The sequence below is a fragment of the Cuculus canorus genome, chromosome 2 (assembly GCF_017976375.1).
Source record: "Cuculus canorus isolate bCucCan1 chromosome 2, bCucCan1.pri, whole genome shotgun sequence".
Taxonomy (NCBI): Eukaryota; Metazoa; Chordata; class Aves; order Cuculiformes; family Cuculidae; genus Cuculus; species Cuculus canorus.
The window spans coordinates 64,870,336-64,888,493 of record NC_071402.1 but is presented as its reverse complement, the minus strand read 5'-3'; the positions used below and the strand labels follow the sequence as shown (position 1 = coordinate 64,888,493).

Below are 18,158 nucleotides of genomic sequence, written 5' to 3'. Positions count from 1 at the left end.
CCATTGGGAGCTGGAAAAGCACTGGTTAGCAGAGCTGACTCATCAGCTGACTAGCCCACAACATCAGCCACAAAAGACCAAGAATGCTGGTGGTGGCATGAAGCATGTGGGTGGGAGCAAGGAATAAGCAATCATCTGGCAGCCTAATGCAGTGGGGAGGATTGACAACAATTCATTATTTATTCCCTCCTCCCGCCCTAAGGCTTCGTCCCTCTGCTGCAGTGATTCCCATCATCTTGACGCTGTGGTAGGGCTCTGTGTAGGGGAGGGAATGAAAGGTACATCCCCTCCCTCTGGCCCATGCAATGAAAGCATCAGCAGGCTATCTGAGCTTCCCACACCCAGACCACAGAGGGCAAAAGGCTCTCATGGAGGAGAATGGAAAAGAGATTTGCCTGATCACTCAACAGGAGACTTGAACATTGTCTTAGTAGCTAAAAAAGAGTGAGCATCGCTTTCCTACAAAAGTCAGTCTGTCAGTAGACAGAAGAGATGGAGATCCAGACCTGGAATGGTAGAGAGCAGGTGTATGAAAAAGAGCTTGGGGATGAAGTGAAGAATACAGGGAAAAGGGAGAATGACGTAGTGAGGATGGGATAAGGGGTAAAAAGTCTATGTGGAGATAACAAGAAAATCTACAGATGAGAAAGGTGCAAAAAAGAAAAACATTTTAAAATAAGTGAGGTGGGTTATCTCTAGAAAGGACACTAGAGAAAAAGAGGTGGAAAATATTTCTGAAGGGTTTTGGAAGAAAACAGATTAACAGACTAGGGATACTAAAATGGGGAAGGAGAAGTCACCAAGGTAAACAGCAAAAGTGCATTTAGGAAAAATAAAACTGGTAGATTTAATTAAAAGCTTGACATGAACGTAAAATCCCCCAAAATGTTCACATGTATCCTATTACCTTTGCATAGATTTGAGTTGTCTTTCCAGTTTTCCTTCCCTTCAGCAGCGTGCTGCTACTGTGAATCTGGCTGCAATATGACTAGCTGGTGCCCAGTTTACCTTGTACAAAACACTCCAGACAAATTACTAGAGTGGTGAAGATGTGGGTTGACCTGTCCCAGACTTCAACCTTTTCAAGGGTGTTTTTGGTTTGATTTCTAAAAACACATTTAACTTCAGGCAATGCAGTTTGCAAAACATCAGGGCAGGTTCTCAGGCCTGACTTGTATTACTCTACTAATGCCAAAGTTAAGTGAGGCATAATAGGGAATTAAGGACCTGACCAGTTGTCTTTATGTTTCCTCCCCAACCAAACCTGTTGTTTTCTGAGAGCAGGCTTTTTGCCTGGATTTTGCCTACAGTAGATCTTTCCTGGCAGATTGCCTCAGTAAGAAGGAGATTAGGTTTCCCGCTGTCCTCTTCATCCTTGGAAAGTTTCTGTTACATTTCCAGTCTCTGCTATAGGCATTTCAGGGCTTAAAATTCTTCCTCAACATGTTTTTCACATGCTGCTGTGTTTATCATTTGGCGAGAGAGCGAAGGAGAGCCACAACATTGTAGTTTGCCATTGCAGCTTTTCTCTAGCTGGAGAAACCGTTCCACCATATTTACAATACTAAAACTAAGCAAGTTAAACATTATGTTCAAAGATTCAGAAGATGGAATATTTGCTGAAGCTAGAAAATCTAAAGTAAGTACACCGACCTCTGTCTGGAGATAGTGACATCACTAGACAAAGCCAACAAAGAAACAATAAAGAAATTCCTCTTTTCCAAATGATCTCTTGGAACTTACTGCACCTTGCAGCACTGCTGCAAGAGACACATCTTCTGCCCAGAAAAAGACCTCTCTTCCCACATCATTCTGCCAGAGGTGATTATCTCAGTCACACTACTAGTGTTAAGGTCATTATCAATTCCTGCCAGAATACTTACAAGGTGTGATTGCAAAGCTAAACTTCAAATTGACATTATTTTTGCTTTCCTAGCCATGTCATCAGCAACAAATGGGAAAGGGTGGATCACTGTCCCCAAATAACATAGCACTTACTGCCAAATATATTAAATGTTGCTGAAGTACTTGCTAGCATCAATAAGAATGAAGACTGCATATTGCAACATGCAATACCTTCAAACTCTCTGCCACGACACCAAGTATCTATCTGGCTCAACAGATAGAACTCTTTCCTCAAACAACTTTATAGGGCTGTATTGCTAGGGTTTAATTATTGTATAGCTCTGACAGTTCTCAAAAGTGTGTTGAAAACAATTAATTCCTGTTGAACACAGAGCAATTTGAGAGCACTCTGCACCTTGCATGACTCAGCTTCTAATAACTATTGAAGTAATTCCTGTAACTGTAAACATCTCTAATTTTCTCACTGATATATTACTTGTTTTGAGATGCATAGCCTTTTTCTTTATGCAGCAATGTAGATTAACACAGAAAAAAGTATGGAAAGAAGAAATGCAATTCCATTTTTCTCCACTTGCTGTCTTAACTCTCATGATAACGTATTGGTATCTTTTCCACATAAATCCTTACATACATCCCTTCAAGATGTATTATCTAGGTTAGATTGCGTATCCTCTCAAGGAAACATTTCATGAAGTGTTATTTATTGCATCATTTTCTCGTATGAGGTTTATAGGTCATTTGATGGCACAATATCATTTTAATAAGTTATTTGGAAAAAAATGAAGAATTTTTGTGATAAGTTTTCTGTGACACTTATATACAACATAATATTAACACAGAGAAAATGGCATTTCCTGTACCGATGTTGAAACACTCACAGGAATATGCAAGATTACCATAAAGTTACATGCTTTGCAACAGCACAATTAGTAAAGTGGTTATGAAGTTGTTAGTGGACTAGAAAAAGAAAACTCAAAATATGTCAGGTTTTGATTTAGATGTGATCTTTCCTTGTTTTCAGTCCTCTTCTCTCAGTTTCTTTCAGCTTTTTCCCGTATGTCAGTAGCCAATTCATGCTGCAGGTTCAGAGGTAAATGGGAATAGCGGACGCTTTATTTATTATAACAAAAAACTGCAGGCAGAGACTTACTTCCTATATATTTCTTCAAATTGATATATACCATGCAGATATAAAACCAGAATGCATTGAAAGGATTTCAGTGGAATTTTAGGGACACAGTAAATCCATGTGATATGTGTTTGGCAAGACCTTTATAGAGCATGGAACTTTTACAAAACAAATTACGAGCTTCTTTGAGGGAAGTTTTAAAATATGTTTGTTTTTTTTCTTAGTAAGTACTTAATTTAGTTTACTGATATGCATTCTGCTTCCACTTGTACTCCTACAGATGTCAAGATTTTAGAAAATTCATCGGTTGTGTTATCTATCTGATTGCACCACAAATTATAATCAAATGAAAATTTTATTTATATAGCGAAATCTGCTTTGCCGGATCTAAAAAAAATATTTCATTTCATAGTGGTAGACATTCAGAGCACTGACTAATAAGCTACTGCTACATTAGATAGAGAAGAAAAGCGCCTCTGCTAATCAGTTGGGATTTTCTTTCCAATAACATAAAAAGATACCAGAACAAATGTAATTAAATGAAAGCAAGTCCTTTATAGCAATCCATTTAACCAAACCATAGGACTAATCACATAGCAAAATGAGGTAAGCTTTGCAGAAACCAGTTCCCATCTCTTGTTTTATGATTTCCAAGCATCTAAATAAGGTCTATTCACAGCCTAGAAAGACAGATGTCTTGCACGTATTCAGCTGTAAAAATCTTGTGATAAATCATAAACTTATGGGTCAGACTAAATCATCAACTTATTTATCTACTTTCATACTTCTATAAACCTCCCAGCTATGTGTAGTTCTACTTAAAACTAACAAGACTTTTGTGAGGCAGGAATTGATGGGTAACCTGGACATGATTGTGGAAAGGCCATTTCATCCATAAAGGGCAATGTGAGGAAAATGAACAATGACTGCAGGAGAAAGAGTCAAAGCTATGGGAAGAGGATAATGGATTGATAACAATAAAGACTTCATGGACAAGGATTATTACAATTACACGGACCTAATGGGAAAAAAACTGGGCATAAAGATGCCCATAGACGTGGCAGAGCAAGTTGCTTATTCAGAGAAATGGGCAAGGAAGGTAGGTTATTAGGTATAATTTCTGTGGAGCACAAATTCTGGTGATGTCAGAAAGGCCTGAGAGACAAAGATTACGAAACAGGGAAGATGCAAGATTTGGACAACAGTCTTTACATCATGTTCAGAAAGGAAGTTATCATCCAGAAATGGTGGAGGGGGACAAGATGCTCCCAGACTATAAAGGCAAGACAGAGAAGACAGAGTGTGGCCTCAGCCCAGGACTGGGGTAGGACAGGCCCCGGTTGGGAGGCCTTGATGGACACCATGGGGAACCTCCATCTCTTAGGGAGCAGCCAGCTCTCATGACACCCTGACAGGTCCTTCTGGCAGCCAATGCTGGAGTACCAGTGCTGTTAGCAACAAAATGAACAGGGGCTTAGGGAAAAAGAAAGGAAGCACCAATCTTGCGCTTGGGCAGCATTCAGATAAAGATAAGACAAACTGTTTTGGAAATTACACAACAAGGAAGACTGAAAGGCATGAACTGAAGAGACTTCAGTCTTCTACAAGACTGTGAGGATTGTTCAGAATGTGGAAAATTAATTATTAAAGAAATTCTGAGAAATGATGTCTGTGGATCTTCTGATAATGTTCTTCTTTCCATGTCAACACAGAACAAATGCCTCAGGCTGCTACTCAGAGAATATGTCGCTGTTGTGAGTATTGCATGACATAAAATAAGAGCTTCCAGTCACTGGCACACATTTTCTGGAGTAATGTCTAGGTTAATCAAGGCTGCCTACCTGAATTGTAGTGAGGTGTTTTGTTTATTGCTAGCATTTAATTTGGATTTCATTTACTCATTTTAAATGCATTTAAAACTCAAAGCACAGTATGCCAAAAAACCTACGCACCCTGAGTACATTCAAAAAAGTCAATAAAGTGCTATCAGTAAACAAAATTTAAATTGAATTTATCATAGACTAAATAAAACCTTGAAAAGACAGAATAAATTACAGAAAACCCTCAGGCCACTTAGCTTTGCCCTCTTCCTTGTCTTGTATACGCTTGTCCTTGAATTGAGTTGTTCTAGGGGATCTTTAGGGCTGTTAGAGTTGGAAACACACTTGGCTGTCAGAATAATACATGAGTCACTCACTGACAAAGCATGCACATACCTAGTGTAAGACAGTAAACAAGAGATACACAAAGACAACACAGAGGAAGCAATACAAAAAAAAACCCAGACAATACTGGTGCTGATGCACGTGACAGACAATAGTCTCAGAGCTTCGGTGGCCTAACAGCAAGACTCTGCGTAGCAGAAAAAGGAAAAAAAATTTCAGAATAAAGTTTCTGGAAGTAAATAATAAAACACATCTGTGAGTGGTTAATAGATAGAAGCAACACCGCATTTATTTGAAAATCTGATAAGTAGGTGATGGAAGCTAGTTAAGGATCTGGCTATGAAACATTATTGTCTCCCCTCCAGCCTATGCTCCATATGTTAGGTATAAAGTTCAGTTGGCAATCATGATGGGGAAAATTGGTTTTGAATACAATTTAAACTAATATCATTTTTTCTATTCTTGACACACCTTTGCAGCCTCCACATTTCCACTCATGCCTAGCCTTCAGACTGCATCTCATAAATTTCTCAGCGTCTCAGCAGCCACCACGCACTGCTAGTGAGGCATACAAGACAGTATTTCAGAACCTCATGAACTGACTCTATGAAAGTACTACAAAGTTCAGAAGCTAAATGGTAGTCTTGTAATTGAAATTGTTTTTAAAAGTCCTAAAAAGAAACCATTGTTTTAGATTTACATCTGAACAACAGCCTCTTAATTAATGGGTTTGCAGCTTTCCATTTCCACGGACCACAAGTGTCATTTTGAGATCTGCCTTGACATAGCCAATGTAATTGTACAGATGCAAAAGACTGAAGATACCAGATCTGGCAAGCATCAGAGAGGTATGTCTGCACTGGACATGATGGAGTATAGCACAAAAATCTTTAAGCTAGCTCTAAGGAGAGTGGCATGGGCACACAGTGTCTTATGCTGTTACATGGAGATCACAGGACCTTCAAAAAAATGGCTTTATTGGGATGGCAAGGCATATAGTCTCATAAGCTGTACCTCACAGAAGGACAAATCCATGTGCGCTCACCCCCAAAGTGACCTAGCTACTTTACTTCTTGCTACAGGAATTACTTTAACACCCACATTGTTTCAGAGTTCTCTGCAGAGAGCTTCCCTATGTGCTGTGAGCCAAAAGTGAGGCAGTAGCAAAGTGAGAAGGGAAAGTAGGACAGTCTCCCACACTTCTCTAGCCTAAAATTATTTGTCCTATTTGTCTTCAAAGCCCTACGCAATTCTATTATGCCGATCTAAATACCTTGTTCTGTTGAACAGGAGGTATTGTCTTTCCTTTAAAATATGTCTGTGTTTAAAATAAGAAACAAAGTAAATCATTTTCTTGACAGTAGAGAAACAAATTTCCTCTCAGAGACGGTAATCACTCATGAAGCTGAGAACAAGTGTAAACCAAGCCAAAGTTCATGCCCGAAGGAATGCTTTCCTATCTCCCATCCACTGCAGCAGTGATTAGGATAGAATTATTGCTAGGACATTCTACAATCATGGCGAATGTTAGCAACCTCTGGATTAAAAATATAATCTTTCCTATGATGAAAACCAGTCTTGTTTCCATATTCAAAGAAAGTGTAGGTTGCAGTTGAACTGAATTTATGCTCCTTTCTTTCTCGGTCTCCAACATCCAAACACCATTTAACTCAAGAAAATGAGGTCAATAAAAGTTCATTCATTGTACTGTAGGATAATAGAATTTGATCCATGGAGGACTAAGAGAGTATTTCAACAGCCGATACTAGGTTAGGCCAAAGAGGGTCTTGGCTGCAGAGGAAGAACAGAGGAAGCACAGTGCTCAAGCAAGATGATCACCACTGAATATAAAAGACAGTGCATCTATTGGTCTACTGGATCAGATGGGCCCATTTTATTCCTCGCCCCATACCTAGGTCTATTCACATTGATGCTACATGAGATGCATAGTATGAGCTAACCAACTGCAACCAAGCATAAAAGCCTACTGAATTAGAATGGTTAAAAATTACTAAGCAAGCTGGAGAAAGATAAAGACCCACACTTAACTACTCAAAGTATTTTGAGGATTTCCCCTAGCACCGGACCAATACAGCAGCAGTGGTTAGGAGGGACAACTACAAACCCAGCCACTATGTGTGCCTGTGACCAAGTTGTCTGTTTCCGAGTGTACTTCTACTATTGCTCTAAACAGTGGAACTCTTTCAGTGCTAAATGCCCTCAGGAGCAATCTGACAGTCAAAGATTCCCCTCTCGTCACTTGTCATTTCCCACTCGCTGGTTTTGTAATCAGTCTTGCCAATACCAGGAGAAATATTGAGGCCTACAGGAATGCTCACTTGAATGGCATCCAACAAGAGAAGAGTGGTATAAGATATAGATTTGGACTTGCAAGAGGAAGTTCTGCAAGAGGAATCATGATGACAGTATATTTCCCATAGAGTGTATATTTCACAAAGTCTAGCGAGTCTAGCTCTCTTTGTGTAGGTGACTGACACAGCCTAACAGCTCTGAGCTTGTGAGATCTGACAATATGAAAAACCTACAGCACATGACACAAGTACCCAATAAGTACCAGAAAAGAGCTGACACTTACTTATAACAAAGGCCCTTTATATGCCATTACTCAAAAAAAAATAGGTATGGAATTTAGACCCAGTCTCAGAATATGACACTTAACATAGTACTGCACTAACAGGTACCCCTAGTCTTCAAAGGCAACGGAAAATCAAGCAATTTGAGAGTCCTCTTGTTCTTCCTGAGTCTAGGCTTATTCTGAGGTAACTACTGCTTGTAAATCTACTCTTCTTTTGCTACAAAACCCTCTTGTTTGCAGGAAACTAATGAGAAAGCCAACCAGTAGAAAGAGGTCCACCCTCTTACAACAAAGGATGACAAGGAGTTACAGTCCTCTTCCAAAGGTCAGCATAGGTCTCTCAAGTGTCAGAGAAATTTCCAAATCTCCAGATCTTGCTTTCCTACACACCTCAAGTTTTAATTTCTTAATTTCTGTGTCACTGGAGTGACAGGCACATCAAACTAGAAACAAGTCTGCAAACTATGGAGTGTGGACTGCAGCACTAAACATTCAAATACAACAATAAATAATAGCTGTGTTTCCTTAGGACAGCTTAATCTAAAGAATCTAAAGAATGAACATAAGGAATCTGAATCAAAGTAAAGAAGCCCGTCCATATCATTAAGCTATGAGATCAACCAGCATGGATACAGTAGGAGGAGAAGAAAGTTGCAACAGGCTGCAAGTAATTGAGGGTACTGAAAATCAGGCCAGCTGGGAGGAATTCTTTGTTGCTTTCTTCTTAAAAGGGACAACTCCAATTTCCATTAAAGATAAACATTGGTGGGAACTGGATCACACCAAACACATAAATGAGTGAAAGGAAATGACCCACTAATATAAGTGCTAAATTAGAAGAAAGAGAGAAACCACACTGTGTGCTAACCTGCCAGAACCAAAAAAAAAAAAAATCTATAAAAGCGACTTAATTGAGGGGGAGAAATTGCTTAGAAGGAGGGAGGGCAGCTTGGTGAAAGCAACCAAGAAATCCTGGAACCAATTGTTCTTCCAGCAGCAGCAATCCAAAGCAGAGCAATGTGAAGACATTGGACCTAAAGAAGTGAGACTTCAGTACACCTGGAGAACTGGAAGGTAAAATCTCAGAGAACAGATATCTAAGAGAAGTAAGAGTTGGACATTCTTTCAACAAAACAATATGTAGGGAATAAGAGTGGCACCATCTCAGTGGCAGTGAAGAGTGAGAAATATAAGAAAAGATCATCTTACCAAAACACTGAGTTTTTCAATGACTGAAAGCTCAAAAAAAAATTTTTTTCAAAAGTAATAAAATAAAGTACAAGTGTATAAGAAGAAAAAAAAAAGAACACCCAATGTACAAAGTAAGATGTAGCAAGAAAGGGAAGGTTATAAAAAGCATGCTGGAAGTCTTTTTACTATACAAGTTTGTGAAAACAATTTTCTGCTGCTAAGCAGAAGGGGAGCTATAAAAAAGGGCTGTTTATTGCCTTTTCTTGCTTCCATCAGTTAGGATCAAACATACTTCTACTAAACACCAGCAACAAGGCTAGCACCTCAGGTACTTGGATGAGTTAAATATTTGCAAGTTAGCTGTACCTGATGAAACTGAATGAGCTGAAGAATTCTTAGAGCTATTAGTCTATGAGAAATCATGACAGAAAAGGGAGATTTTGAAAGACTAGAAGAGAACAAATACAGAGCTTATCTTTAGAAAGCTTGGAAAGAGGGAACCAAAGACTACTAGAACGGTGAAGCTGGGCTTCAGTCCCTAGAGAAATGCTTGATAAAATTATAAGTTGGTGCAGAAGTAATTGCCATTTTTACTCATCAAGTTTAAAGCAGTATATCTGAGCTCAGAATAAAATTTTATTAATAGAAATAAGAACCATTAGAATCAATGTAATTTCTGCCAACAAGAAAGAAGTCTGTTAATTCCAGTAGCATACAATTCTGGAGTCCTGGAACTTAATTCTTCAGACATTTTGAGCTGCTGCTTGGTTATGGAAAAACTTTTGCAAGAAGTTGTCAAGAGGCTTGAAATCAGTGGGAGAGAGGTCTGCTGAGTCAGTTGAGTGAGGTAGAGTTCATAGTCCAGTTCATGCAGCTTCTGCAGAAGCAAAAATTTGCAAAACGTGGTTGTTGTCATGGAGAAGAATTGGTGCTTTTCAATTGACCAGTGTTGAACCTAAACGTTGCAGTTCTTGGTGCATTTTGTCTGTTTCATGGCAATACTTCTCTGCTGTGATGGTTTTGCTAGGATTCAAGAAGTTAGAGTGGATGATTCTACTTGCTGACCATCAAACTGTGACCATAACCTTCTTTTGATGCAGCTTTGGTTTAACAAAGTGCTCTGGTGCTTCCCCTTGGTCCAGTCACCGCGTGGAACAAGACCAGTTGTCATACAGAATGCATTTTTTGTCACTTGTCACAATGCAATCACAGATCATGGTTCGCATTGATCAATGACCAAGGGATCATTTTTATTGCACAAAAGAAGCATGGAGCAGACTTTGTAATGGCAACTTTTTTTTCATTCAGGACATGCAACACCCATTTGAGGAGATTTTTGATTTTCCAACTTAGTGCAAATGGCAGACAACTCTTGAGTGGTCAACGTTTAATTCTTCTGCAACGTCTCCAGTTGTTTTTTGTGGGCCCACTTCAATGGTGGCCCTCAATCTGTTGTTGTCTATTAGAGAAGGACATGTATGGCCCTTCTCATATATAAAGCTCTCATTTCTGTTATAAAATTTTTGGAACCAATATCAAGCTGTACATACATTGATGGACCTTGGGCCAAATGCTTGGTTGATATTGCTCACAGTTTCTGCTGCATTATGTCCCCTTTTGAACTCATACAACAAAATCACTCAAATCTGGGGGTTTTCCCTCTTTAATTTGACAGCATAATGTAAAGAATAAACAGGGAAAACAAAAACAGTAGCATAAATAAATAGGGCAAATTTCACACTTAAGAATGGTATCCTACATGAACACAGTTAAATAAAAGTTTAATCCAAAATAAGCATCACAGTTTACACTCACAAAAACTGCAATTATTTTTGAACCAATCATATAACACCCAACCTGTTTGTAAAGACTTAAAGGTAGAAAAAAGAAGCATAAATCAGTTGTATCAAGGGTATTTTGCCATGTTACACCACATAAATTACGTTCAACAACTGGACACGTGGCTGGGAAAAACAATAGATATTGCATGTCTCCATATTTTAAAGAAGTTATTCCTAATGTCTCACAATGTTTTCTTAAGTAAACTGAAGAATCTTGTTGGAAAGGGTCCAAGATGACTAAAGAAACCATAATCTGAGAAAAGTTCTTAGATTAAGAATTGAAAGAGGATAAGCTTTAGGCCTTAGTTGTGACTGTATTGTCTATCTAAATTGTTGTCCTTTACTTATGGGTACTAGGAAGATTGAGTTGTTAGTTGTCTTTTGGAAAAGATCTGAGAAGCTAAGAGAAGGTGCTATTCTTTTTACATTAGTTTACAAAATCAATACCTATAGTAGAAGTCAACAAAAGGGAGTTCATTTTGAAGTGGAACAAGACCACCATTTTTCCGCCAGTGGAAAAAATGACAAATAAGAAGTACTAAAGGATGTATTGTCAAGAGTGGTAAAGGAAGGCTGACTACAATTGACCAAAATGGAATATGGCCAAGACAGAGGCCCAGCAAGCTCAAGTGGTCACAGCCACTAAGCGCCACTCCACTCTCACAGGAGCCCCACCCAAGGCAAATTTTTGTCAGGGCCAAATGACCGGCACAGCTTCCTGTAGCAGCTGACATTTCTGTCTATGCACTGGTTCAGATTCGTGCTGCTTTATACAAGAAATCTGGTGAGACTAGAAGGTTACTGCTGCAAGCCATTTCAAAGTGCTTATCGGGAAAATACAAAATGACTAAATGCATATAGCCTGAGGGGTGTGGGCCTATTAATAGAGCCACTGCCAACTGATAACAAAGATAGGAAGACTGTAAGCCAAGTAGACAGAGGAGTTGTTTTGAAGCCGAAGGAAAACATTTCTAAGAATGAGAGAGGGAATCCACCATCAACTGTTAAATTAAATAGTAGAAAAATCAGTCTCAACAACCAGATCTAAATTTTAGAAAAGAACCAGGCCTTTGCTTAAGCAACTTAACAAAGAGGAACGGACCATATGCTTCGCGGGGCCAACCTGTAATGGTCACCAAAGAGAGATTAAATGACTGATGAGTATTCTTTATCCAGTAATACCTTATTTTCTGGAAAAACATTCTCATGCTTGAAATGAAAATGGTGAAGTCACTCCATGTCCTTTGATCGTCTACTGATCTTTATAAATACATTTTTGCTACAGACTGAGTACTGTAGAGTAGCTCCTGAAAGGACACCTAGTGGTAAGTAAATGAGTATGTCTAGAAACAACAAAGAGTGTTGAGGGTGCATAATTACAATTGGCATGGGAATTGCTGAACAAAAAAAAAGTCAAAAAAGTTTTCATGGTTTTCAAAAAATTGCAAACAGCATTCTTACTAGCACTTTTTAAAAACATGAAATTTGAGCTTAACTTCCTTAAAACTCACAGAAAGGTATTTTAAACAAAAGATGTGCACGCCTGTATCACACATTACAAATGTTAATGTCCCGAATCTCCACTGTATCAGTTTTAGGAATACTGGATATCCAAACAGAACTCCTTACAGACATATTTTGCTTGATATTCAAGCCAAATTTCAGCTTGCTCATCATTGTTCCTCAGGTCCTCCACTGTGCCACTCTAAAATACCCTAAGCAATTCCTTTCTTTCCTGTTCTTCTCTCCCATGAAGACAAACAGCCGAAGCACATGAATTGTACACATTCAAGCTAATTTCACTCTTTTTTTTTCTTTTTTTGGTCTATCCAACTTTATAGCCTATAGCCAGTTTTTGCCTGTGTTTATGCCAAACTTCTTTATATGTACTAATGCCCTTGTGACCAGGAGATGCCCACAACAGAAAGCTGTATTCCAGATGGAATCATGCTGGTCTCATGCAGAGAGGGATTATAACCTTCCTGTGTAGTGACATGCTGCCTCTGGGCATACAGACCAAAATCCACACTTCTCTTTCTTGTTTATGTCAACATATCGTATTACAAGCATAGAACAATTTGCTGACCGCTGTCCCTCTTTGATTATTGTTTTTACATTCTATTTTCCAGGTTTCTTTCTTCTATTGAACACCAGTTACTTTGGATTAATTTTCCACTGGTGAATTAGCACGGATTTACTTGGTCAGTTTTTCCAGAAACATTTTATTTTATCCGATTTTATAACATCTCTGTATTGCATTTGTCTGTTCTCTGTCCTCACAGTGTTTATAACAGCTTACAACTTAGTACCATCCTTTGATTTAAAAAGCCACAAACAAGCCATTTCTGCTCTTTTGTCCTATTTCATCACAACAAAGATTGAAATACTGGGATGAATATTTTTTGTTTGCTTTTTTTAGGTGACTTCCTACTAAGGTTTTTGGTCAAAAAAAACCCCAAATTTTGCCTGCTTTTCCACAACTACAAGGAAGTGGATTCTGACGTGCTGTGAGGCTGAGGCAGCGGCTACTGTTCTTGCCCAAATGTCACCACCCATTCCTCACCCAGTTCTGTTTCCATGGCTCACCTCTCCTTCGCTCCACCCTTTTGAAGCTCCAGCCTGGTCTCTTGCCTTAAAACAGCATGCAGTTTCCTTCCTTTGCTATAAACAATGCTTTCTGTAACCTTAGTTTCATGATGTAAACATTTAAAAATAAGAATGAAGAGAACACAAACTATGTGCTCAATTAGGTAATTTGGGGATTAAATTAAATGAAATCTCTCAAAACATGGAACATTTCAGACTAATGAAGTCTGGCTTTACTTGTTTCCCTTTTATCCCATCCTTTTATAGAAAGGAGACAGTGGGTCTTACAAAATCCAGCAGAAGAGTAGTAAAGACAGCTGAAGACATCTTATTGCTTGTAAATCCATGGGAAACAAAAGTAATGCTCAGAGGAAGGGGCCATAAGACTCAGGTATGTGTGCAAAGGGAAAGGCAGCCACTCTGTAAACTGCAGGATGCTGGACGCTGGGCAGCCAGCTGCCATAGTTGACATGGGAGGCTCCTGCTATCTGTAACATCACCATCTGCAACCTGATGTCAGCTTGTAAAGTGCTCTGCAGTCTGCCAAAGCCTCTTCAAAATCTGACATTTCTTTTATACTAAAATATTTGAAAATTTGAAAAGCAAGAAACCAACCACTAGATATCATTCTTCAGTCAAAAGAAAAAAAATTAAAATAGGACTACTTTGTATATACTGTGTATAATAAGGAATAGTAACAGGAAGTAAAGGAAAAATAATGTCCATTGAAAAAAATCTCAACTGTTCACCTATAATTTTTAATCAATTATAACCCTTCAAATAGGCACTTTTTTCTTTTTGGTTTTTTTTTTTTAAACAACACTAGAGAGGATTTTATTTGTTAAATCCTTGATCCAGATTTTGCTCTTGTGAGCTCTTCAGCAACAGAAGAAACTATAACTGTCTGCAAATCTGGAAGAATTCTAATTATGTATATCTGAATACACATATTTTGCTTTCATTGTGCAGTGTGCCAGACAGCTACAAAACCAAAGCATTGTCTATTACAGCTTTAGTCAACACTTTAAACTTCAGATCTCTTTTATCCTTAAAGAAAGTGATCTTTTTGGCCTTTCAAACCAGCCTATTTCCTCCTAGTATACAGTAAACACAGGTAATACGGCAGTTACTAATTTTCATATTGTACTTAAACAGACATTGCAAACACACAAAACGATAGCTTCAAAAAGGGAGTTCAAAGTAACTGTGGGTATTACATCTGCCCCAAGCCAATTCAGGGAATTCACAGTCAGGTTTTCCAGTTTCCTAAAGCCTGCCGAGGAAGGGGCAGGGGTTATCCCATTATTTGATGAGAAACACATAGCATAGGAAGAAATGCACAAAATTTCCACCACAATATCCCATGCACAAAATAAGTTTAAGAGTAGAAATTAGATCTTTTCTCTTACTTTATCAATACAATACTACATGTTAATTTTACTCATGATAAGAACAAAGTAGCAATAAATTAAAAGGAGACTTTTAATGTGATACTGATATCTTAGAGAGACCTACCTTGAAAGAAACTTTTGACTCGGAGATAGCTGACGCTAAGGCGCAAGACAGAAAGTTTGTCCAGCTTTGATATGATGTCAGGTGGAAAAGGCAGGAGGCTGGCCAGGTGGTCCAGTTCTGCGTTCAGACGGTCCCTGTGTCTCTTCGAAGGATTTGATTTTTCATTCCCAACTGCAGGCCTTCTGTGGTGGAGAACACATTTTCAATTACCTGTTTTACCTCCAGATAGTACAACCAGAGACTGAGATGTTGTCTGCAATTAGTTGGATGTTTAACCTAGGTTCAATTAAAATCTGTACATTTTCTGTCCCCTGTCAAAAAAAAAGAGATTTACACTTCTGTATTTGCCATAGGACAAAGACATGGACATTGGCCCCACTTTTTACATTTGCCCAGTGAAAAACAGACAAAGAACTGATATCTCTCACTCAGGACCCTCTTACCTTAGGGGAATGGGTACCACCTTCATGTTCTAGTGAATACGAGTAAAAACAATTTCTCATCTATGCTGTACAAATCATGGTCAGAACAGCAAAGAAAAAATTACCGTGACTAATGCATGAAGCCATTCAATATCCATGTATTCATTCAAAGAATCTTAGTGCCCTCCATTTAATGACTCAAAGTTAACCTGTGGGTCAGGAGATAATTAAGAAAAGAGTCTGTCTTTAGACATATTTTTTAAAAATAAGGGACGCAAGGTGAAAAGACCTTCTCTCCTCAAGCTCAAAAAATCTCTGAACATTCTCACAATTACCTGCCTGTCTCAGTAATAGCAAAGATGAGAATTTGGTTTCCCTCTTAAGTACATTGATATTCCTTCCAAAACATAAACACTAATGTTACTCAGATTTTTAAGCTAAGCACCTGTAGTCCGTCCCTGTTTTGTGTCCTTTTCATGCAGTGAACGGGACCAGTTGCCTCTGAAAAGCTATTGTGAAAATGCAGCAAGATGAAATACATCACAAATGAGGATGTTTTGAGGTATCTGCTGACATTCTTCTCACAAAGCGTCTAAGGTGCTGCTGTCAAGAGGAAGAAAAGGAAAAGATGGTGCACTTGCACATATGGAAATCTGGTTTCCAGCATGACAGCAAGGGCTGGTCAGTGCTGAAGCACAGATTTGTTGCTTGAGCAAGAAGACCTGAGTGGTAAGTCGGAGAAGGCAGTTGTCTCCAGCAGACAGCCATCACTGGACCCTACAGTAGTGAGGTGCATTACCCAGGAATGAGCCACAGGCCACTGGAGCCATAAACTACATGGATACACAACCTCAGAGGGAATACAGTAGCCCAGTGCTATAGCTGAGCTAGCACCTCCCAGGGGACTTAATGCTGTGTCTGCTGGTCCTCCACTCAGTCTCATAGTGCCTATGTTCAAGTTCTTACTGTAGCACATTGCCACATTCCTCTTGAGGCACCTGCTTTCAGAATAAGAGATACTGAGAGAAAAATCAAGAACGAAAAGGTGTGAAAATACTCAGGAATGGGAAATGGTAGGCAAGGAAAATACAGGTGTGCTAACAGTTTCCACTTTCAACTAACTAAAGGCGAAGATTATAATCCTGAGTAGTTTACATGGTGCTCCAGTGAAAAATCAGAGTAAAATTAGTTATTTGTAGCACTTTATTACTGCATTTCCACATTGCATATTTACTGTATTTTTCAATCGTAACTTTACTTTTGAGCATTTGGTTATTTTACAAGGTGGTTAAAAAGTTAAATTGCAACATTTGTGTGGTCTCATCTTATAAGTGCAATCTTCATTTATCATTGTAACTGTGATTAAAAAAACATAATGTTGTGCCTAGAAGTTAGTAAAAGAAAGATCAATATTTTGTATAGGGGATTGCTGACTTTGCTGCTAATTGATAAAACTCCTAAATATAACCAGTTATAAAAAATTCATTGCTATTTTGAAAATCTTTCAGTTCGTTTTAACAGGACAATATTGATGGACAGAATGAATGAAAAAAATATTTAAGGTAGTGTCAGTGAAAACATAAGACTGCTTTTTCTTCAAAATTAGGAGAACTGAACTGGTATGTGGCCCTTCAATAATGCAATGAGATGCTTTCAAAGATGTGGGGGAGATTTTGTTGATTGGGATGAATCAATAACTTTTCTCTATTAGAAAGAGCAAATATTTAACAAACAATGCAATCAACAAAGAACGTGTAGTCTTGTTTCACTTTTCCAGTTAGCTGTTTTCCAAAAAAAGCATGTACATATTGGACAGCAATTTTTGGGGGTAAATCTTGAAGGTCAGCCATCCTCAATGTGACACCAAAAGGATGCCCAAACTGCAAAGAGTAGTAACTGTAGCAATAGCCTATATTACAGTAGATGCTAAAGAACGTGTACTTTTACTAATTGTTCTTTATATCTGACAACACAGCTGAAGCAAGGAAGGAAGAAAAATAATTACAAAAAGGAAAATTATACTGATGAGTTTAAGGGGCAAGTGTTGTCAAGACTAACATGGAATAGAAACAGAAAATATTCAAGCCTATTTACCATGTAAAATAGTGGGTGCTCTATGCCAGTGAGGTATGCCTTAAGGCAATTACAGGGACTACATTTGTACTTGAGTACAAGGAAGCTTTCTGGAGATTGAAAGGAATGGTGTAAAAAGACTACCAAGAAAGTTCAGGACAGAGGCTTCTTGAGAACTCAAGGAAATGATTCAGTAAGGCAGTGAATCCAGAGAAACAGGGGTTTGATGTAAATGGTAATTGGGTGCCAAGTGGATGCGATTTAAAACAATGCGAGTTCCAGAAAAGGGCAGGCAGGGAAATCCTTCGTCAGACAATTTTGAGGCAAATGGAAATTCTAGCCCCTATTTTGAGCTGAAAGTAGATGGTGCTTGCTGTGTTTGCATTAAACCTGGGATTCTTAAACTGTGTAAATCAGGTCTAAACAGAGATGTAGCACTCACTATAAGAAACCCTTTTTTACTCTGCTTTTCATACAACACTACTACTAATGAAGTAGCCCATGTAACTAAAACAATAAAGCTGGCATTTCCTTTTCATTGTCAAACAGTTCAAATTCTGCTCTGCAATAACATGCAGTTGTACCTGTACAAGACCCATATCACTCCCCGTTTTGTTGGAATCGAGTGTGGGAGCTGGTGCAGCGAACACTTTCTGTTTCAGTGGTACCTAAGGCATTGAACCATTTGCGCTTCAGTGATTCAGTGTGCCCATGACACAGATCGCCACTAGCATAAACTAGTTTGGTGAGCTTGCAGAGGAATTTCCTGCAGCT

At 38.6% G+C, this 18,158-nt stretch overlaps 1 protein-coding gene across 1 annotated transcript in view; it reads right to left on the bottom strand.

The window, feature by feature from the left end:
* The window catches only part of AHRR (aryl hydrocarbon receptor repressor), a 91,875-nt gene that overhangs the window by 52,485 nt on the left and 21,232 nt on the right, over positions 1 to 18,158 (bottom strand). Inside the window, exon 3 of the mRNA XM_054060601.1 lies at positions 14,890 to 15,071. Coding sequence (XP_053916576.1) covers positions 14,890 to 15,071 — 182 coding nt within the window. The remainder of the gene's footprint in view (positions 1 to 14,889; positions 15,072 to 18,158) is intronic.